This window comes from Rissa tridactyla, chromosome 3 (assembly GCF_028500815.1).
Source record: "Rissa tridactyla isolate bRisTri1 chromosome 3, bRisTri1.patW.cur.20221130, whole genome shotgun sequence".
Taxonomy (NCBI): Eukaryota; Metazoa; Chordata; class Aves; order Charadriiformes; family Laridae; genus Rissa; species Rissa tridactyla.
In genome coordinates, this window is record NC_071468.1 from 28,885,609 (window position 1) to 28,909,913 (window position 24,305).

At 37.9% G+C, this 24,305-nt stretch overlaps 1 protein-coding gene across 10 annotated transcripts in view; it reads right to left on the reverse strand.

The window, feature by feature from the left end:
- The window catches only part of THADA (THADA armadillo repeat containing), a 170,012-nt gene that overhangs the window by 90,775 nt on the left and 54,932 nt on the right, over positions 1-24,305 (reverse strand). For 6 of the 10 annotated variants that reach the window (XR_008465188.1, XM_054193736.1, XM_054193734.1 and 3 more), the window contains exons 27-29: positions 17,259-17,348; positions 16,759-16,842; positions 15,755-15,886 (exon numbers count right to left, since the gene is read on the reverse strand). Coding sequence is in view for 8 of the 10 variants with exons in the window: in XM_054193736.1 (XP_054049711.1) it covers positions 15,755-15,886; positions 16,759-16,842; positions 17,259-17,348 (306 nt within the window). In the remaining 2 variants the exon portion in view is untranslated. Of the gene's footprint in view, positions 1-12,217; positions 14,037-15,754; positions 15,887-16,666; positions 16,843-17,258; positions 17,349-24,305 lie in introns of those variants that run through there. The other 4 variants (XM_054193740.1, XM_054193739.1, XM_054193742.1 and 1 more) reach the window with 3 other exon arrangements.

The following is a 24,305-nucleotide window of genomic DNA, read 5'->3' on the forward strand; positions in this document are numbered from 1 at the left end:
AATGCACTATGGCAGAAGTTATGCTCTGATACCTCCCAACTGGTTGTGATGACCCAGAGAGATGGGCTTCCCGCCTCCTACCCTCTTATTCTTTTCATGAATTGCTGCTTACACATTTTCAGCTTACAAAATCACATGTAGTTGAGATTATTCCCTGCCAAAATGAGCAAATGACTTTTGAGCCCTCGCAAACAAGCTGTGCGGGCTCGTGCCTATGTATTTAAAAAATGAAATGAAATTAAAAGGTATTCTAAGATATCAAGTATCTCTCACAAATTTAAATCAATGCCCAAACTAGTTTACATGAAAGAAATACAGAAAACAGTTTCCATCTTGAACCAGCAACTGAATTAATAGGGTTTGAACACAAGATAGCAAATAGACTTAACTGAAATAGCGTAATAGTCCTGACATTTTAGTCAAGTTAGGCCACGGTATGCCTGAACAACACAGACCTCATTTAAAGGAAGTAGAGAGCTACGCTACCCTCGAACAACACGCTTTTGTGGGAATTATCACCCTCACAGTATGGCAGCATGTTCTGTCCTCCACCTCCCCATGTCCTCCCTTGTAGGGAATGATTTTCAGAAAGATCATCTTTGCATTTCCTTTTCAAAGACTGGCTGTACTTCACAACAGGATGCAAAAGCAGAGCAGTCACAACTGGAGGCTCTTCCGTATGGAACAGCTTTAATTCTGTATTGACAAGGTGCAAGAAGAAAGCCAGCTTAGCTCTTACTAAAAAATTACCTTTTTAAAAAAAAAAAAAAAAAAAACACATTTTAATTCTACTGCAAAGTAAACTTAAATCTGAGAAGTGATTTGTCTGCAACCACTCTTTTATTTCTGCTAAACCACATTTTCTTAACTAAGAGGTTCTCACACGTAGATGTTCTTTCCAAACACAAGTAATACTGATAGTGTAATGAGTGTCTAGTTTTTAATTATCTATAACTGTATACTCAAGAATTTTCTTTATTTTGTTCATGACCTTTTACAAATCCCAAGGAATCTGACATGTCTTCAGAAGGAAGAGTGGAAAATGGGTAAAACGCCAGGGTTTCCTCTAACTTGTGTAAGGGTACTTTCCAACACTACATCCTTCAGAGGGGGTTTTCTCCTCAAACATGATGCAATGAATTAGAATGGAATTCTGTGGGTTTTTTCCTAGCAATAAACAAATAGGGTTGAGAACAATTTTTAGATAACTTGACTTTAACCTTGTTGTCTTGTAAAAACTGACATTAAAGACTTCTAACACATGCACATGCATATATGGAGATACAGTATTTTACAGATCAAATTTTGTTCCACGCTGTTATTTTATCAAATTTATTATGGAAATTGAAGTGATGGCTCTGTATTTAGAAAGAAGAAAATAATTTAATGTTACAGGCAAAATTGTCTCAGCTGCCTAAAGTCTGGGTCAACAACAGAGACTGCTACCTCAGCATGTATACTGAGCAAAAGTGCAATTCTAAAAACTACAGACAAGTCTAATCTTCACCTCTATTCATGCCCCACAATGTTGTTCTCCAGAAGAGCCTCAGCAGCCAAGTGTTACCCCACGCAGAAGCCTGAAACCTTCCAATTAGGTTCTGTTTTGCACTCTGAGGATCCTAAATCAGGAGGCAATAACCACCACCACCTCCTCCTCCTCAGCAAACACACAGGTGCCCAGCAGGTGGAGAACTCACCTAAAACACAGGGGACCCGGTTCTGCAACTTTCTGTGCCTGACGGAAATGGAAACCCACAGATACTACTCACCCAAAGGGCAACCCAACCACCAACCTGCCACCGTACCACCTGCTGAACACCAATGCAAACACCTTGCTCTACAGATTGCTACATAGGGTGCAGTGTAGCCACAGGAATGGACATCTCACTGGAAAGCCTCAGAAGAGCACTCCTACGAAGTGGTTACTAAGGAACAAAAGCATCATGAAGTTCAAGAACAATGAAGTTTCTGCTTTACAGGAACACATGTGGGAACACAAGGAAGATATTTCACATTGGCAAATAGCTTCCCAAATCTGAGAGGGGTGAACATTCCTACTGTTTCTTCCCTTTTTTTTTTAATTTTATTTATTTTTAAAAATCTCCTAATACCCCAAAAAAACTGGTTCCCCTCCACCCTCACCACAAGAAACAGTACTGATAACATTTCAAAAACACTCCTCCTTTCACGTACACATGCAAGATGTAATGCCAAGTCACCACTAGTGACCTATCCCTGAACTCCTGCATACCCTGAAGGCACTTATGTGTCCATCTCTCATGTTTTGAAGGCAGTTGGCTTCATTCCTGAATCATGCAAGAAGTTTGCCAGAAGAATGTCAAAATATACACTACTTTTTCCATAACCTGTAACAGCACCCTAGATTAAGAACAGGCAGTTTTGATTTTCACTGGATCCTACTTACATACAATCTCTTACCTGAAAATAAAACTAAACAGGATCAATTCTCAGACAGTGAGAGGAAGAGTGAATGCAAATAAAACAACTGAGTAACACAAACAACAATCTAACCCAATGTAGCAATTTTTTGTTTATTGTTATACCATCCTCCAAGATCAACTAGACACCTTGAGTCCACCACTTGTATTCTTCAATATTTATTTTTCCTAGGATTTAGCAACAAGTTATGTGAAGCGGTCTCACAAGTTGCATCAGGAAAAAACATTATACAATTACAGCAATCACTGTAACTCAGTTTGTACCTGGAGCAAAACCTAGCAGCTTAAGAAAAGAAATATTTTAAGGCTATTAAACTATTCTGGTTACTGCTGCAGCAGCTTAACACGCTGCCATCCCTGAGATTAGTTTCACTTAAGTGGTGGCAATTGCCGTCTGAGGATGTTGTCACAAAGGAACAGGACCTCCAGCCTTCCCCACTTCACCATCCAGACTCTTAAGCTTCAGCTGCCAACATAATGACTAAAATCTGTCGCAGGCTGCCTCTTCTCATCTCTGCAGGCAAGTATGCGCAATGGCATCTTGCATCCCTTAGAGCAGCACGTATGTGTGTGCAAACCTGTATTTAAAACAGTTTCATTTTCTTTGATTCGAGAAATATCAAACTGGGGGTGAGGGGGTGGAGGGGGGTGGCAGGGGCAAAGTGCTTTCAGTATTTCACACTTTCTTTGCATGCAGGTCATGTATAAATGGACTTTAAGAAACATCTAAAATGTTGTCATACATAAAAATATACAGTATGCCAACCTAATTTTACTATATCTCAAGGTAGCAACAAGCAATGGAACTTGCAAGATCCTCATGTGATACACTTCTATTAAATCCTGAGGGCTATTAACAACTGTTGAAGTAGTATTCCATGTTGAACTCAGTACTGTTTAACTAGGTGCACGAGGTATTGGATGTAAACATGTTTACTTCAAACAGTCCATGATCAAGAACAAAAAGTCAATAAATCTGAGAAGGTTCCACTTGGTGTAACTGTAGATTCAATGCATTTCCACTGCTTCATTCCAGCTTTAACACTTAGATCCTGAACAACCGTCCTAACTGACATAATTTATGACCAACTCTCATAAGGCACAAAGATTCCATACTCCTCTGCACACATCAAAGTATCTAATTTATTACTCTGGCTACAAACAAGAGAACACGAGCTGTAAATAAAAATATCTTAAACTTTTTTTTGGAAAAAAAAGAACTGCAGGTGTTTCCTCTGTGCTTATTTTCCTCCCTTCCTTATTACTCCCCCTCAACAGACCTTCTATTACCCAAATTAACAAACCAAATAAGGATTACCATTTATATGAAGGTCACAAAAACAAGCGAGTAGAATTAATTTGAAAAATCGCACCTGTGGCTGAAAATATCTCCATTATATTAAGTAATACCTACAGTTGTTAGAAGAAGGATTAACAAGGAGAAGAATATCTATTTCCAGGTTTACTGGGTGTTGTCACAGCAATCTGTGCATTACTTTGTCACTGCTTATTAACAATACAGTACCTGCAGTCCTATAGACAGTATCACAGCATCATATTTTGTTTTCAGCTGAAATACACTCACACCCATTGCCTTCACAAAACATCGGAAGAGGGAATCAGGAACAGCAGCCATGAAAATGGAACAGAAACAACAGAAGAACAGACTTAAACAAGGAGGAAGGGAACATTCTGCAGAAGGGGCCTCTAAGTCAAACTGCATATCCTACCACCATCACAAAAAGAGTTTGGGAGAAGAGGGCAGCATGAGGCAGGGAAGGCACACTTGCAATTCAAACAAACAAACTCTGCCCGCTAGTTAAAGCATTTTCACAGCCTCTAGGGTTTTTAAAAGATAAAACTGATTAAAAATAAATGAATAAATAGAAATCAAATAGATGGTGTCCTTTAAACCTTGGAGCTAGTTATGCCACAAGGTCCTAACAAATACACTGGAAAGAAAAAATTGTAATAAGGCTTTTGTCTGATTCTATATAGACGTGGTAAGTTGTATGAGGAAGAGGTTTTCCCTTTCCTCCACCATGCAACTATATAGTTCAAGTCATGTTACCAGTTCTAAAGCAAGAATTAAAAACATGAGATTACATTAGGAAAACATGGATGGGGATCACAGAGAAAAGTATTTAGCAACAGATCCTGTTCCTATTAGAATGAGTTTGGTTATTAAGATTCAAGAGCATTGTGCTATCTGTATTAAGTGAAATAACTCAAAAAAGAGACTTTTAAAGAAAAATAATCATCATCATTGCATATTAGTTCATTTTTTTCCCTTCAAATTGTCTCCTGAAAGATTAAATTTAGCAACTTTCAAATGCAGAGTTACAGGTTTCCAAGGAAAGAGAGCTCCAAAAATGGCATTAAAAAAAAGTATACTCATGCTTCCACACAATTAACATAACTTGGACTTTCATATTGGGGACAAATCAGCAGGACGGTACTATTCATTAATGCGAGATTAAGGTTTCCTGGAATAATAATTTGCTATACATGTACCTAATGTTTATTTTGTTCATTTACTGATTTGCTTGTTTTGCATTTTTCTTTTAAGGAAACAGAACTATCTTTTATCTTGTTAGATTTCTGTGTCCCTTAGCAATTAAAGTATCCGAACCATGTAATTTTTAAAACTTTTTTCACTATAGAAACCTGTATTGTAACTGGCCTGAAGACAATTTTTTGTTCTTTAATCTGAAATTAAGAACGAAAAAACCCCCCCAATAATCTGAGTTTTGATACAGCATCTCAATATTTACCTGACAAGTAGAAAAACATTACAAAAGTATCAGCAGTTTACCAGAGGCCTTAAGGTCTACAATCAACATATGAATGTAGCCCAGAAAACGTCGGAACACAAATATGGATAGAAACAGATCAAGTTTAATTCCAAGTTATTTATGCAGTACTAAACCTCTAAATTCTTATCAATTTCTTTAAAGTGAAGTTAATTGTTGCCCAGACTTCTAGCCTCTTTATACATTGTGTTAAGTATTTTATTCTTTCAACTTGGGCAATTAAGATAAAACCTTATGGTTTCATATGGGCAATGTTTTCCACACAAGCACCTTATGAATCACAGTACCTACAAACACTGCAGGAACTATGCAGGCAAAGTACACAGACTTTTATTTGTGAAAGCTGTCCACAAGCTTTTTGCCAGTTGTTGTTTCTCCATATGTTTCCAAAGCCTTTCTAGGAACAAATTACAGACATTTCTCTCTTCTTGTCACCAAGACCTAGGTTATTGTAAAAAGCGTCCAACATATACCAAGCTGAATCAACAAGAGAAACTTGAATTGTTGTGCCTCAGCCAGCCAACAAACTAAGATGTCTAACATGTGAGCCTATGAAAACTGTTACCAATACTGTGTGTAAACTTTAGACCAACAGTAGTATGGTATGTAGTAGTAGTATGAAGTCCTCTTCAAATGGAGATTTGCTATGGAACAACCTGGATGATGGGATGGAGTGGACCCTCAGTAAGTTTGCAGGCGACACCAAGTTGGGTAGGAGTGTTGGTCTGCTTGAGGGTAGGATGGCTCTGCAGAGGGATCTGGACAGGCTGACATAATGGGCCAAGGCCCATATGAGGTTCAACAAGGCCAAGTGCTGGGTCCTGCATTTGGGTCACAACAACCCCATGCAGCGTTACAAGCTTGGGGAAGAGCAGCTGGAGAGCTGCGCAGCTGAAAAGGACCTGAGGGTGTTGGTCAACAGCTGGCTGAATATGAACCAGCAGTGTGCCCAGGTGGCCAAGAAGGCCAACAGCACCCTGGCCTGCATACCTGTATCAGGAATAGTGTAGCCAGCAGGGCTAGGGAAGCAATTGTCCTGCTGTACTTGGCATTGGTGAGGCTACACCTCAAGTACTGTGTTCAGTTTTGGGCCCCTCACCACAAAAAAGACACTGAGATTCTGGAGCATGCCCAGAGAAGGGCAACAAAGGTGGTGAGGGGTCTGGGGAACAAGTCTTATGAGGAGCGACTGAGGGAACCGTGACTGTTTATTCTGGGGAAGAGGAGGCTGAGGGGAGACTTCATCACTCTCTACAACTACCTGAAAGGAGGTTGTAGAGAGGTGGGGATTGGCCTCCCAAGTAACAGGCGACAGGACAAGAGGAAATGGCCTCAAGTTGCACCAGGGGAGGTTTAGGATGGATATTAGGAGAAATTTCTTCACCAAAAGGGTTACCAAACAATGCAACAGGCTGTGCAGGGAAGAGGTAGAATTGCCACCCCTGGAGATATTTAAAAGACAGGTAGACGTGGTGCCACCAGTGGTGGTTTTGGCAGTGTTAGGTTAGTGGTTGGACCTGATCTCAAAGGTCCTTTCCAACCTAGATGATTCTATGCTGACACAATTTAAATGGCATCTCTTTTCTTGCATTCCCATCAAGAAACTTCAAATATCTCCAGATAGCTAACCTCTGGGTTTATTTAACTTAAAGGGTGGGTGTCAGGAGGATGGGGCCAGGCTCTTTTCAGTGGTGCCCGGGGACAGGACAAGAGGTAATGGGCACAAACTTGAACATAGGAAGTTCCACCTAAACATGAGGAGGAACTTCTTTACCCTGAGGGTGGCTGAGCACTGGAACAGGCTGCCCAGAGAGGTGGTGGAGTCTCCAACTCTGGAGACATTCAAAACCCACCTGGACGTGTTCCTGTGTAACCTGCTCTAGGTGACCCTGCTCTGGCAGGGGGGTTGGACTAGATGATCTCCAGAGGTCCCTTCCAACCCTATGATTCTATGATTCTATGATTTGTTGAACTCACATGAGGTTAGAGTTTCCTTTAATCAGTTTTTGGTTCATAGCATTCAAGAAAAAAAAAAAAAAAAAAACCAACTGCTCTTAACTCAAGGTAATGTAAAAGAAAAAATTTCATTCAGAACCATATTTCAGCTTTGTTAACCTGTGAAAAGTTATTACGATGTTTCACAACTGCAGAATAATGGAAAAAAACCCATACACCACTTACTACCAAAACAGTTAGGATAAAACACAACAAAGAATGTAGACAAACTACTTTCTGTCTTAGCAACTGTATCATTATTTTGAACTCAATGAAAGGGATGTTGAATGCATAAATTAAGTCTCAGCACTCTTTTGTAGGACAAGCTAAATGTTACTATTTGGCTACTTATCTTGACCAGCAAAGTACTTACTCACTGGCTAATTTTAAGTATGTAAATTAATAATACAATTACTTCACTAATCATGTGTTGACAGTTGAGCACCCCATCATATTTTTTACTGGATCATGTTTCAAATAAGAAGTAGTACACATCAAATTTTAACCTAGGATCCCAGCCATTGGCCCTCTCGAGGAGTCTGCAATACTGGAGAATTATATTGTTACTCTCAGTGCTTGTGAGCACCTCTCTGCTAGACATCACCTTTTATTTCCCATGAACCTGACACCTTCCTACAGTTTGTGAATATTTCCTAAATTGCTTCAGACCCTAATCTGCCAATGAGCAGCAAATGGATTGATGAACATAATAAAAACTGGAATAAGGAATCAATAATGAATATCTAGTGGTTCTAATATTTCCCATCAGCACCACTTGGAACGTGAATATTTGTCCACAGTTTAAGAGAAAAGGCTGAGGAAAATAGCAAAGAACGTACAAGATGTACAATGATTTTTGGTTGATCAGTAGGCTTTGCAGTCTTCTCTAGCACTACAATTTGAACTTAATAAAAATGGAAAAAATGACAAACTTTACCATTTCTTATTAAAAAAAAATACTTAAAAAAGTCTGAAAACTTTCTTATTGATAAATACTTATGGTGAACCATAGGTATTTTTATATATCGGTACCAGTCACTGTGCAATCAGGTTTGCACAGAGAATAGACTGTAAGTAGAAATGGAAGAATTCCAATCCAGTCCCAACTCACAAGGGAGGAGTTATGCTCGGAGGGCAAACGCATTCTTCTCCCTCCTTCCTTCTCCCCCAGCCATGCAAAACTTCCATCTTAGATGTCAAGCAAGAGATTTCACACTACAAAATACAGTAAGAATCTAAAAAACAATGTATGTTTTAGGGGTGTACGTTGCTCCTTTTTCCAAATGCCTATGCCAGCGCATGTATTTTGCCATCTTTGCCTATAACCCAAAAGATATCTGTCTTCATATTGCAATGACAGGTCAGCCCCACAAGCTTCCCCAGCAAGGACAGGGCTTTCCAATGGGTCAAAGCCTGCTCCTAGTACCACAGGGATTCCAAATAATAAATTATTGGAGACAGCTGTAATACTATGCAGTTATGCTGATCAGACATTAGATTAACAAGAAAAAAAAAAGCACGACAAAGGAAAAAAAAAAGACCAGAGACTGAGAAGATGCGCTTGTGGTATGGAAATCCATGGAGATGCTTTTATAAACAGCCGTAATCAAGAACAGCTATTTTAATACAACAATGCTGCAACAAACACATGTAGTTCTTTTCATCTAATATGAAAAGGCATTCCCACAAAAGCTCTTTGCTTATCAGATCCCGACAAGATTCCCAGTCTTACAGAAATGACAGTTGAAAATGGGCAAGTTTTAACATTAATTCGCCTACTGGTGCCATGCCACATTAACATAAAGGAAAAAGAGGAGAAAGGCAGAGGAAGCACAACCATTCAGCTATCTTGCTTGGCCACTTACCAAAGGATACCAGTTTTTAGCCTACAGAAAGTCAGATGTCTGCTTTCAAGCCCGCACATGCAATTGTACATGTGTGAAACAAAACAAAAATCAGGGAAACTGTATTTAAACAACTTATATAAACAGCAATTTTAACAAGGTATATATGAATGACTTCAATCAAGCTCTTCCTAAACAAACTGAAGACATCTTGTTACCGGAACTCCTAAACTCCACCGTCTCTTGTGCTCTTTATTCACTGTAAGGTTTTAAACTTATTTCAAAGTCTCACAGGCACTTTTGATTTTACATTTGAATTTTGTTTCTTTATTAGTCCATCTTACCCCAGACCCAATTCCCATGAAGCTTATACAAGCTTTGTCACAGGGCTACAACGGAACAGGACCAGACACCTGATAGACCAGATAGAATTTAACATAATTAAACACAACACTGAGCAATAAAACTAATAGGCATAGGTCAACAGAGATTAACTTTTTGGAAAGAGTAACCCACATACCATGATGCAAGTAGCCTTATTGATCAGTGAATATTTAAATTCACACCACCTTCTACAATATTAACAATACTGTACTTGGGTCTTTTTCCTTAAGATGTTTCCCTAGCAAGCTCTCACAGATTTATAAAATAATAAGACACAAATGTGACTCCTAGAGAGCCCCAGAATTCATGGTCGGGTGCTCCACTTCCTAAGAAGCTAAAATAAACCTGGATCAATCTCACTTATTTAATATACGTTTTTCAAACTGCCTAAAACATAGAATTCAATGATTTGCAACATTAGGTCACACAGGTTACAACAGTAAGATCATAATTTTACATACGCATCTTTACATAACTGGATTTGTTGTTCAAAAGATGTGAAGTGTGGCAATAATATTTCCTCCTTATCTTACTGAAATAAACTGAGCAATGAAGACTGAAAGGAATACATAGGGAATTTGTGAACAGAAGTGGAAAAAGAATAAGGAGAGAATAAAATAGGCAAAGCTGCATCAGAATGACATTTTGCATCTTAGTAGTAAACCATCAAAGAACCAGAGATACATCAGCACACTGGTTTTGACTGGGACAGAGTTAGTTTTTTCTATTGTAGGTTGTATGGGGCTATGTTTTGGATTTAAGCTGAAAACAGTGTTCATAATACAGGGATGTTTTCATTATTGCTCAGCAGTGCTTGCACAGAGTCAAGGCCTTTTCCTCTCCTCACGCCGCCCTGCCAGCGAGTCGGCTGAGGGTGCACAAGAAGTTGGGAGGGGACACAGCTGGGACAGCTGACCCCAGCTGGCCAAAGGGATAAGAAGGAAGCGGGGGACGTTCAGAGTTACGGCATTTTGTCTTCCCAAGTAACCGTTACACATGATAGAGCCCTGATTTCCTGGAGATGACTGAACACCTGCCTGCCGACGGGGAGTAGTGAACGAATTCCTTATTTTGCTTTGCTTGCGTGTGAGGCTTTTGTTTTACCTATTAAACTGTCTTTATCTCAACCCACAATTTTTCTCACTTTTACTCTTCCAGTTTTCTCCCCCATCCCACCAGAGGGAGTGAGCAGGCAGCTGTGTGGGGCTTAGTTGCTGGCTGGGGTGAAACCACAACAATCACCCAACTACAAAAGAAAGCACAATAATGTAAATATATTAAGTATATCTGGCAATTGAAAACCATATTCGGGGGATACAGTATTATGCAACATTATAAGGTTGCTTCATTACATGGGAAAGATATTAAACATTCTGCTAATCAGAAAACTAATGAAAACAATTAGTCCTTTGTACTAGGTTCAAGCAGAGTGCAACCAAAACTCTATTTTTGTATTTCCAGCAAATATTTTTAAAGATAGACTCCAATTCATTTTGGCCAATAAAAACTGCAAAACAAAATTAATTATAAGAGATTAAAATTCAAGCTCTTATTTCTATCAGAAATTTGTATTTTGAGTTACAGCATTTTTAAAATACCTTTCTAAGCTTGTTAGTATTTGACAATACTGCATCTCCAAACAGCATTTTGTACAGAACAACTCATGGAATCTATGCGTTATACACTGAACCCCTTGGACTTCACTGAAGGAATCTAGTCTTTTATAACAAAAATCCCTATTTTGCTTTTAAATTTCAACAAAAAATCTTCTATAATCTGTGTATTAGTCTGGATTGGCATCTGTTGAGATTTTTAAAATATGTAACTTTTAGTTAAAGTGTATTTACAAAGGGGTGTATTTACCCACTGAATAAAACCAAGAGTATCACATCACTACTTTGGCAGGGGGCTTGGACTACATGATCTCCGAAGGTCCCTTCCAACCCCTGCCATTCTGCGATTACTTGTATGGACTAAGGACTCATGCGGAATCACAGCCTCTAGGATATTTTTTGCTTTTTCCCCCACGTTTGAAGGAAATTGCGGTCAACTGTCTGCACCACTTCTTGCAGAGGGCCAGACGCACAAATGTAATTCTCTGGTAAGAAACACAAGAAGATGAGAGTCATACGCATCCAAAGAAGTCCACCAAATCCTATGGGTAACATATCTTTAGAGTTCTAACCCCTTCAAAAAGCCCAAGAAAACAAAGTTTAGCGGAGGAACATCATTCTGGCCCCACAAGGCAAATGGCACAGCAGGACAGCCGGCCCCACAGCTCTACACAAGGATGAGAATCAGAGGAACCCACTGTGACACCGCAACAGTGCTTGCAGAGGGCTCCCATGCAGCAGGCAGGCATCACCAGCGCCGCAGTACTGCTGCAAGAATGTGCTCACATGGGGGGAACTCCTGACATCTCACACCACTTCAGCTGAGTGTGTTTTAAGAAATTCTCTGAGCTGACTTTGCCAGCAGCCTATTAGGAGGCTTCACAGAGCCCGTTCCGACAAGCAAGCTGCAAAAATAGTTATCTTTAAAGACAATAAAAAGAAAAAAGTCATACCATCTTCAGTTGTTTCCTTCGCCTTTCCAAGTCAGGGGATAACTAGATCAATGTAAATGCACGTACCCTCTAGCAGATGCACCCAGCTCACTTAAATAACAGATTTATTTGAGCTTTCCTTATCACAGCTACTATGATAGCATTTGAGCTGCCGGTTTGCTCACAGCTAATGTGGACTTCCCCTCTCCTTCTCCGAGTGCTCTTTTAGGAATGACTTACTGCCCTGCCGTTGTCAGGGCAGCTGACAATGCTCCATCCTACAGAAAATTTTTCCTCACTGCAATTTTGTTTTCCTTGCATCTTAGTGTCTGTCATTAACTAACAGTCACAGTAATTATCTTTGTATATTAACAACAAGTTCACTCAAGTGCAAAAACAAAATAGCACCATATCAGTTTGTGATGGTGGAAAGAAGTGGGCAGGAGGGGAAAGAGAAGAGCTGTAAAGGACTAGTGCTTCCTGCTGCCACTTACCCTGGTCCCTGGCTAAGAACAGCATCAGGGGATTTTGGAATTTAGCTCCTCCATTCTACAGAAAGATGCAAGTTACAATATTTTGCACAAGAAAATAGTGTACATTTCATAACTGTGTTAATTTCATGCTCAGATGTTCACATTTCTATTTAAACTGTCCTCAGACAGTGAGTTTCTTCAATGACTTGCAACATAATATACCTAGAAGCAACACTGCTTTGAAACCTATCATTCGACAAAGTTTCAAAGGGGAAATTTCATTAAGAATTAAAAACAGTTTTGTCAAGGGGAAGACCAAAAAACTCCCTTATATTGTTTGACATTTTAAAGCTAATTTTTAAAAAACTTCTTAGAATATTAAAAAGTCACACTTCTAAACAGGGCTAGGCTTCAATAGTGAAAAGTATCCAAGTCAATATATCAATACTTATTTTACTCCTTCAGAGCATTCAGCCCAGAACATTTAACACTAAACAAACACTCTGTCAATGCCATGGTACGAGAGGACATAAGGTAACTCAAATTTAGATCACTCTGAAGAGATTACACGTCTTTGAAACGGGGAGGGGGAGGCAAAAGGGAGGTTATGTTTTTGTTTCGTACTTAAAACATTACCTCCCGATTACCTCCCTTGTTAATCAAAAACATTCTGTACATTCCTTCATCTTAGAAAGTAACCATTAAAGCAGACCTATCTAGCTCTTAAAGAAAAAAAAAAAGTGAGGTAATAAGTTGTGAATCAAAGTGTTCCATTCCAAATAAAACATCTGCAAGGGGAAAGGGGAAAAAATAACTTTTAATAGAACTGCAGATAGGTAATCAAATGCCCTAGTGCAACAGGGAGTAACAAGTATGCGCACAGAGATTGAGATTTGTCCTTGTAGCATTTAATCCTACTCATATTGTGCAATTCATCTCAGCACGGTCAGAGCAACCACAGCTCTACTCCCACCAGATGGAAAATTCCACTCAGGCTTAAGTGAAACTCTTCAAAAGCCCAATTTGAATTCTTCCTGCTAAACCCGGTTTTGTTCAGAGAACTGCTCATTCGCTCGCAAACACAGGAAGTATTCTGTTCATCCTCTCAGAGCAACAAATGAATGCCACTTCATTGTGGGCTGAGCTCTGCAAAGAGTCTGAAGATCAGTTATGGGTTACATTCACCATTCCTCTCTCCCTACCGCATAAGTAGTACCTTTCCTTCAGAGTGGTACAGCAATAGAAATGTAAAAATCTCACAGTAGAAGTATGGCAATCAAATGTTATAATTGCATTGGGCTACCATGTAATTATACATATACGTAGATGTTATATAATACAACACTACATTGAGCAATTCAAAGGAACAGTTAATATATACAATTTAATATCTTGATGCATAGGGCCTTTGTCACCAGGCCTTCTCTTTGACCTTAAGTGGTTATTTCACAACAATCTTCATTACCAGCTTCTAAAGAACAACCAAATGAACAGGAAAGAATTTTATTGTAGTTCATGTGCTCCTGTACAATGGAAAATAGGAAGGGAAATAGAAGGGAAAATAGCACCATATTTATCCTACCCAGGTAAATCACCCCTATGTATTCCAACTAATGCAGTCAGAGTGAACTGGAAACAGTCACAGTATCCAACAGAACAAGGGCATAAGAACTGTACACAGAAATACAGCCAGTAACAGCACAGTGAGCTATATCATAAATACATACGTTTCCCCTGCAGAATCCTTGGTATTGTCCCCTGGCAACCATAAAAAAGCACCAATGCTTTGCTAAGTAACCTGTCAGAAAATTCATGTCTGTACACCCACATACAATTTTCTGTCTGAAATACATAAGAATTTTATTCTAGTCTTATAGCTGTAACCACAGCACTTACTGACAAATTCAATGGAAAGGAAACACAGAAAACATCATCTTTATCCGCCACACCACCCCTCTCTAGGAGCACAGTTAAAGGAAGGTAGGTCCAATGATACAGGTCTCTTATATGTTTCAAGTTCTTCTTTTAAAGATTTTATTGGGTTTTTCTCCCCACATCTTTTGAATGGGCTTAAATAACCTCAAGAGAATAAGCTAATTAAACGTGAAGAGTTCTTTTGCTGGGGTATGTACCTTGCCTAAAGTAGTCATCATAACAAATATACGGACAAAACTCCAAAGCTGTAACCAAAAGCTTATAAAAAGTTAATCTATTACTGATACCAGGAACTATGCTGAAACGCCGTATTAAAAAATAAAAATAATAAATAAGTAGATATTCTCCGGTGTATCAACAAAGCCATAAAACCAGAGCTAATCAGTGACGTAACCAACAAATACAGTTTTAAATGTTTCCCGAAAAAGCATTTAAGATTCAAATATGGCAGAAAACCAAACATTTTTCATTGTTAAATTCAGTGCATTTAAAACTTCTTACTACAGGCTTTTTCCTTTAAGAAAAAATGGTAGGCTATTCTTTATCCTTGAAAATTCCAAAAAACATAGTAAGAAGCAACAGATACATCACATCTGCTGTGAAGAATAAGCAGACAGAGCTATTATTATTTTCCAACATAAAAAATAGTTTAAAATAAAAATTGGCAGATCTTAGGATGACAATAACTTTATCTTGTTTCACTACTAAAGGAGTAAGATTAAGTACAGAACTTTCTCACTCTTGCTCTGAAGCTTTCACACAGATAGCAAGACTTCCTCTCAAATACTGAAGATGCTCATTTCTCCTCACCCACCACAGCCCTGTCCCCTTATCAGGCTCCCCATCCCACACCATATATGTATCTGGCTGTATATGTATATATGGATGGAAACGGAGATATATACCTACACAGACCTACAAATCTATATATTAGTCATTACATTTATGTGTTACGAACAGTCATTCTGCAGGACTGAAAAACCCATCAGAGGTTTGTACAGCAAATCTTGCATTGCTAAAGTCAGTCAAGCTCATCAGTTCTCATCTACCCCCTCTGCGGCAGCATCATGCTGTACAGCATTTGCAGATGAAGATTTACAAACAAGTCATACAATGGCCTGCATGAGCTGAAATTCTTCCTATGCTAAACAAGCATTAATAATACAGGGAAGTCCAATCAATGAACAACAGTTTTTCTTTTAAGAGTTAAAGATGAAGAGACGCTTAAAAAGGCATTTTATACAAAAATCCAAAGATTCCAGAAAGAACTCCCATTACATAAAAAACCACCACAAAATCACCTTACCGTATAATAAATGGGACAAACGGTGCCATGCTGAGTGCTGAGTAAGTGCCATCCATTGGAGATGGATACAGCCTTCCCAGGATTAAGAGCAAAAGGAACAAGCTTGGATGGATTTTCAACTCTTCAGCTTCACTAAATGAAAAAGTGATAAGAAGCATTTGGTGAAAAAAGCATCCTCCTTCATGCTTGAGACTCTTCCACACACAATACTCTTCCGCATTTCTGGTTCAAGGAGATATGCTAGGCTGATCATTGTAAGAAAGTTCAAACCCTGCTGGGATCAAACATGGCATCCAGGACCCCTGTATGAAGGCACTTAAGGCCATGCTGCCTTCACTTTCCTACATTATCCCAAGCCTCCTTTACCCCTAATAATGGTAAACTGCCTTCGCTTTTAAGTAACATTAAAAACCAGCACAGATAGTTTATCTCTAGGAACTGTGAAACGGAGAAAGCTGAGTTACAAAAAGATGGTTAAAAAAGCCTTTTTTTCAGTTAGGAAGGAAACGTGTATTTAGTAAGTAGCAGGCTCTATTAAAGAACAGTTCTTGTCATTGACACCAAATGGCTACTATTCATACTGTAAAAACAATCAGAAATCTAAGTCAAAATCAACACTTCTTGATTTAGTTAATGCTGAATAATAAGAATCAAGCCTTAATCTGCGTTGAAAAAAGCATTCAAGGCCAACATTTCAGGCTGCAGCTTTCAATCTTTTTCAGTTTAAAGACTTCCCAAAATTTTCCAGTGACGACACTGTCACCTTTCAAAATGTCAACTAAAGCAGACTGCTGCGTGGAATATACACACTCTCTTTTCTTAGAGCAGAGACTGCAAAACATGCAATGACTGGTGAAACTTCTGCTCCCCAGTAACCATCTCAGGGCCATTAAACAGACAGCTGAACCTCACCCGTAAATCAGCTGCTGAACTTCCGCAGTTTATACCAGAGCGTTTTAAGAAAAAACAAAGTCAGCACTGGTTTACTTTAAAAGTTCATGAACCTGGGGGTAACAGCATCAGCGTCATCCCAAATGATATCATTTGCATTGATCAAATTGGAGCTCACAGCCACCATTTGTGGAGTCCTTAAAAAGAGATCAAGAACCTTCCTCAGAGTCAGTGTATCACAGGCTGGAAAGCATTCATTTAGGGTTACATGAGGCCTACGACCCTGTATCATTTAAACACGCTAGGAGGTCTCATCGTTGAACATGAGATGGTCAAACACCCAGTTTCTGTCTTTCCATGAAAAATATACATTTTTTAACATCTTATCCTAGGAATGTAGCAACAACTAATTACTCAACAGTAGTTCATACTCCAGAGGCTTACTGCAATGTGCAAAAGTTAGATGGAAAAGCCTTAGCAAAAAACGCTAGTAGACCAGAATCATTTGAAGAAGCACTGATGAAAAGAAGAGCATTAGGGTATATGTGACACAACTCAGTTTAACCTTTTCAATGCACTTTATATTTCAAAGCTTTCTCAGAGAGAGTCTTACCTGTTCAAAGTATTGGTTACAACCTCCAATTGCTTGAGAAGGAAAGGATAAAGACTTGGAAACCGAGAGAAAAACTCCCTTCCTGTCATTCTGCAGAAGGGAATGAAGAAAAGTTACAATTAGTATTTTGCGGTAATTAGTTGCACTCAAAATACCAGTTTACTTGTTGGATTTCCAATGCTACAGTGAAGACAGAGAGCCAGAAGAACCACACACACATGAACTCCTTTCAAACAAGGCACAATGTTTTCATTAAAAATGATGACACAGCGTAGTTTACACAAGTTAAGTAACTGTCTCTATGTGTGCATACTAACACTTTGTCAGCTAAACTGGTCCAGCGTTTTTGGTAAAAAGGGATCTTAGCCCCTTAATCATGCTAAAAAGAAAAGATACAGCAGCTTAAATCCTGGCACCATTTTAACAACATTCTGGTTGAACAAGAGAAGACAGACTACACTTGCTTTAGTATGGCTTATGTACTAAATAGCTAATAAAATATATTTAATATACATGTACTAACAGATGCTCATATTTTACTGACACTGAAAAGTATCTCAAGTAAGTAACTCAAAGAAGATCTGTAAAACACAGTGGCAAAAGCGTTTGACCTTCCATCAGCCCTTTTTACACAATGCTGCTTCCAGCATATGGCAGTGGTGTCATTTCCAGGCCACGATTTCACTTGTGTAGATGTAGCAACCACATTCAAAACAGAGCAATGTACCAATACCTACTGAACTCAGCCCTAGCCCGAATTAATAAGGCAGCATAGTCCAAGTCACAACAGCAAATCAATCCAAGCTAAAAAGAAGACAAGTAGAAATCCTCTCTATTTGTTTATTTTATAAGCCTTTGATCAGATAAAGGATGGCTTCATGGTTTATAGAAAACCATTTAGCATCACCTTAGCAAGAACCACTTAAATGTTACAGTAGGGAGGTTCTAATTAGACATATATGCTATGCCGATAAAACAGGCTTCCTTTAAAAATAAATAAATAAAAGGCCATCCATTTAGAAGAAGAAAGCCAACTGCAGAGTTTGCTTGCCACTTGATCAACCAAGATAAATAAGTACATGTTAGCATGACTCCAACACAAAGCTTCCAACTAGCAGACAGATCCAGGTCTAGAAAAATAACATGATGAGACGGCAAGATTGAATGTGCATAAAAATAAGCATACCAAAAAAGAAATAAAAAAATCACGCAAGAGTAAATCAGCACATGGCAAACATCAGCACAGCTTCTTCCAGCACTCAGCTAACATAACATGCCTTAGCCACAGGCCACAGAATAAACACAGCAAAACCAGATCGCTAGGTGGAAACAAATGTTCAAACAAAGAGTACAGGAAGCTTTCTCTAGGCACGTAAGAACAGTACAGCAAACTGCTGTAACTAAAACCACGACCAAGGATCCTGCAATAGCTGCTATAACTGCAAAAAAGATTTCAGTTAAAAAAATTTAGATGGAAGCATTCAAACTGTGACTGAATATAATCTGTAGCACTAATGACGATGGTTTAAAAACATCAATACTGATAATCACTAGCTATTTAAGCAGAAAATACACATGTAATTTCCTGACACCAAATGCTTCTAACATCCCATACTCGGGTTCCAAAACTTCTCTTTTCCAGTTCATCTAAAAGCTTTTTCAAAACAACTTAAATTTTCCACACATGCTACATAATGCTACACATACATTATGTAGCAAGATGAAGATGCAAAAGTCACAGACAGCACAAACCATAAGATGTTGATACGTAAATAAATGTCAAAGAGCCCATCTTACTGATTTTTCATATGTAAAATATTAAAAACTTCATTTTTTTATTTTTAGAAAAATCAAAATGCTGTGAAACCTTCAGCTCTTGTGCCACTGAATGCATCAAGCACAAGCAGAATTGGGGTTAAGTTTCCTATGGCTACTGCTTAGAGGCTTAAGAGTATGCGCAGTAACATCTCACAAAACAAGTAACTTTGAACAGGTCCCATTTTTAAAGTGTTAAAAATTCAGTAACCAAGTTTGAATCAATATTAAGTAATGGGATTGAATATTCTTACAAAGCCTTAAAATTCTTTGCAATTACTGTGGTTTCATGAATCTTTTTGACAGGGCAAGAAAATGATAACTACTGAAGTGGGAAACTTACACAACCTCCCACTTGGTTTCCAGCTTCACAGGTTACATGAGGGGAGAAGGCAGTCTAATCAAAACCATTAATCAGCAGTATCTGCAGAAAAGATGCCCAAAGACACTTTTGGGGGGAGGAGGGGCAGGGGGGGGAAGACACAACTGTCTGAGCAGACTGGTTGTTGAGGAATGATTTCAAAGGGCCGCCAGTTCTGAGAATAAACAAGAAAGACTACACATTAGCAGAAGTGCTGCAAAACGAAAAGGCGTTCTCAAAAATGCAGAGCATAGATTTAAGTGTGAATCCAGTACCTGGGGATGTCAAGGCAGGGAGATACGCAACTGGAGAACGAGCAGAAAGCAAAACAGCTAAAGTAAAACACGGAGGTATTTAGCGGTTACATTTCTGATCACTGGCCATGCTTATTGCTCCTGGAAATACGTACCCATTATTAGGCACGCACAAGTATTTGCGTGCAGTAACTGAGACTGGAACAACAAAAAAATGCAATGGTTCTGCTTTTCAAAAATGTTCATGACACTAAGCCACGTATTTTCTATTAATTTAATCAAAAACTATACTGCTTTAAAAAAATAAATACCAACACTATGATTTGGCTTGTGCACGTTAGCAATACAGACTCATGAATGTGCATACACACACAAATGTGAGTTAGGCTTCATAATTAATAAGCTATCCATATCTTTAAAAGAACGTAAGTCCTTAACACACCTATAAAGGAACATATCACTTCAATGTTGACTAAAACAATCCAAAAGTTACTGCTAGCGGTTTTCATGGAACAAACTTTTTCTTCCTTTTCTAAAATATATTTAACAAGGAATGATAGATTTAAATTAAAAATACAGATAACTATCATTCCATTAGTCACTGACGCAGTTCAAACACAGATTTTTGGCAACGTAGCTACCATAATTAAATCCTTAAAAACAACATTTGGCAGATCACAGGATTTTACATTTACTCACCCTAAAACATGTTTATAAGACAAGTAACTGGGAAGAGCCTTAAGATACTAGTATTTTTCCCCCCGCCCAGATGAAATTATTTTTATATTGCTTCAGAGCTCATCTTTGACAGTATGTTCAACCACAAGCTCTGTATTTTTTCCTATTAGTAACCCAAACCAGCACGATTTCACAATCCAGAATTTCAAATGGGATTACTGAGACCTAAACAATGGAGCAGAGGAAGGTTATTTACTCAAATAGGAAGTACTGTAATGAAACAGAGAAGTTATCAGTGGGTTGATGATACTTACAATAAAATCCCTCTCCCCGATGTAAAATGTCAATTAAGTATATAGTTAAAATGACGCTTCATGTCAAAAGGTTGAGAGATAAACTAATGGAAGCACCCATATCCTCCTAAATTCACTTGTAAAAATGATTTGTAAAACCATATACATGCACTATACTGTGGTATATAAATAGGAAGATGCAGTATTTACACCTCAGATAATTTGTAGTTTACCAATGTTAATGCTTTGTCATATGCAAGCAATTTGCAGAAAAGCTACATGACTAAGAGTACAACCCATTCACAAAAGGTTGCATTTTGATGGCTAGACAGAGCAGTCTTGAGACAGTATGTTCAGTATTTCTCAGAAGAAAGACTAAGGAAGAGTGTTTATGTAGAAAGGGGATGTATGTGAGTTTCTTTCCCATTTTCACTCAGGTTTCCCACCTCAAGAGATGTTCCATTAACAAAAAACATTCATACAGAGGTATCTTCTCTACCAGAAGAGAATCAAGCTATACCCACCACTCCTAACTATTCTCTGCATGCCCTTGAGTCAAATAAACACCTATGTCTTCTCCAGAGTCTATTTAAGAGGAAAAGAAGGTTGTGACAACAGCAAGAGAGGTATTTCACAGAATACAGAGTTCATACAAATCGGCAAAAAGTTTCTCTGAAGGCTTGTGATGCTACAAAGGACAGAATCCGTTTCCTAGCAGTAAGGATAAGGAAGACAACAATGAACCACAGCTAAATTACCAAAATATCAACAACCAGTTGTAGCAGTAAGATTTAAAACGAAAGACATAACTGAAATCAGACTCTAAATCTATAAAACCTAAAGGAAAAGTCTATTTTAAGCATGAACGAGAATATAGTTCACAGTGTTGGTAATGCTTCTTTAGTAAAAAGGCAAAAAAAGTTTTACTTTTCTCTGAAATAACCTGAAACAGAAGCCCTTATTACACTCTTGATTGTCAGTAGTTCTTCAAGTTTTTTCATTTCATCTGCTTTGTTTGTAAAGACGTTCAGTATCATCAAACTTGTAGAACCAAATTCATAAATTCTATTGAGCACTGTCACATCTCCGGTCATTTTAAACTATGTTTGTCCGAGTAGTGAATTGATGCTGCATAATTCAAGGATTAGTATCTATGTTTATATAACTCCTGTCTTTCTAAATAAATATTCTATCTTTATGCATAATGAGTGTGTGAATTATTTAACTGCATTTAAAAAAATACATTTAAGAATAAAACCATTGATGTTGCAGTGTTCTTTTTAAAGCTGCGCTGTACACTTAAGAGAATACTCCAGGAGATTAAAATTCTGCTGTGACACTGGGGCATATGTATCATTTTACTGCGACATGTGTCAAAGATTACCTGCTTCTGTTCTTTCATTTATTTTTCAGAAGAACTGAACGCTTTATAACCTTGTATGCTGCTTTTAGTAACTGACATGTTAAAGAACATTTGCAGCAAATATGTTCATATTTGAGTTTAGCAAAGGTTAGATTTAGAGACAATGAGTCTTCTGAGGGCCACAAGGGTCTCTGGAGCTCTTTTTGAACATAAATATTGCTAACATCTCAGGTCATCTGACAAATGCATGGTCAGATCCGTGACAGGGGAAAAAATAAGGAGAATATTTTTAAAAAGGAAAAATAGAACTGGAATGTGAAAAACCAATATAGACAGACACGTTTAGAGAGATCAAGACCAAGAATGTAGTTTTCATGAAATCACATAAATCCTCTTTTAATCGTCTCCTGTAAAATCTACTCTTGCTATACTAATCCTTACATTGGAATCATTAACCATAATATATCAGACGATCCTTTATGTTAAAAAGCAGTAATGCAGAAACAGAATCCAATTTCCTCCTTGCACTACAAATACAATTGCTGATGAAATAATTTAAAAACTAGGACTAAATTTGGCAAAACTGTCATTCAAAATGACAGATTTATAAAGATAATCCACATTTTATCTGTTTGCTTCTTTTGCCTTCATTAAACTATAAAAAAAACACCCCAGTGCAGCTTAATTAGAATTAACTAGATAGTTTTTAATTGCCCATTTTGACATTCATGTTCTCTCTGACCCTTATCACTTGTTAAGTAGTTAGATCCTGTCTCAAAATATATGAGGTTTATTTCCCTATTAGCAAAGATATACTTCAGAAGCATGAACTTAAAATAAATGGAAAACATTTTCTTCACCTGTCCAAAAAAGACCAAGCAGGGGAAAAAAAAAAAAAGAAAGTATGACATGTCGTTTTATATTGATGTTATAATAAAGACCAAAGCTAATTCAGAAACACTTTAAGAATTAAATTAATTTTTTGCTCCTTAAATAGCACGAAAGAATGTGACAGCTGCATTTCATGACAGGACAACTAACAGTACTTAAGGTACAGAAAACAGAAATTATCCTAACTGAAGGGGTAGCAAATCTCAAAGAATTTACCACATTCAACTCAAAGGATAATTTCTTACCTTGGATTTTAGAACATAGCAAGACAGCATAATATTATACAACCAGGGAAGCAAAAAGGTAACATTTTAAATTATTCAAAAGTGCTGGTAGGAAGAATGATTCTGAGAACTACAAACCTTTATACTGGCCTCAAGTATATACAGAAATTTATGGAAAAAATAAACTAAAACTGTGGTTTCACCATGAACCTCGTGTAGATATTTCCTCAGACTACATTGAGGATGTTGTCTGCTTCCTGCTGTTTTCTGTGTCTCGCAGAAAGCCCATGAGTTTTTTAGCTGTGAAGGAAACATGAGAACTTGATCTCCGCTCCAAGCTGGAGCTGCTCTGCTTTTTATTTTGAAGTAAATTTTGAGTACAAAATTTGCAGATTTCGAACATTTAATGTGTTGAGATAACATTCAGGAGACATGTGTGACTAAATTTATTTATCTCCTTTGTCTTTAAGTATTTTTACAGTTCTTGGATAAGGTATGAGTTAGGTTGGCACAATCTTGTTCCTATATGGTTTTGCATATTGCACTCCATTCCATTTTATCTTTTTCCGTTATCTGTAACTGTTCTCTTTTTCAAGTTTAACAGATGAAACTCTAATGTAATCTCTATGATGATGACAGTAAAATACTTGAAACACTGCAATTAGTGCAGGCTATTAGATAAAATGGGTAAATTAGCAAAGGAAAAGGACTTAAAAAAGACCCAAAAAGAACATGTTTCAAGTCAGTTATTGGTGGACCTAATTTATTGTCAGGACCAATATTATTATTAGTTTAATTGAAGACCATCGTAAAAGAGTTAGGAGTGCACCAATGAAAATCCATTGATGAAGCAAAGGTTACGAGGCATTGTTTGTAGAAAGGGAAGATTAAACCACTATGAAACAAAACTGGGTATCTTGAGGAACCGAATACTAGAAGAACATGAAATTAATAGCAGATAAAAAGACTGCATATACTGGAACTAATTAAAAAAACGTGTTACAACTTAAAAGCTCATCAGCTGGAAATAGCAAAAGGATTCAAGCATGTTAGTTGGTACCTTGGATCCCTCATCGAGAGGATGAAGACAAACGGCAAATGTGATTCTGTAACACATCAACCCTGATGCAGTCAGTACGCACAAGGAAATACTAACGCCATTCTCCAA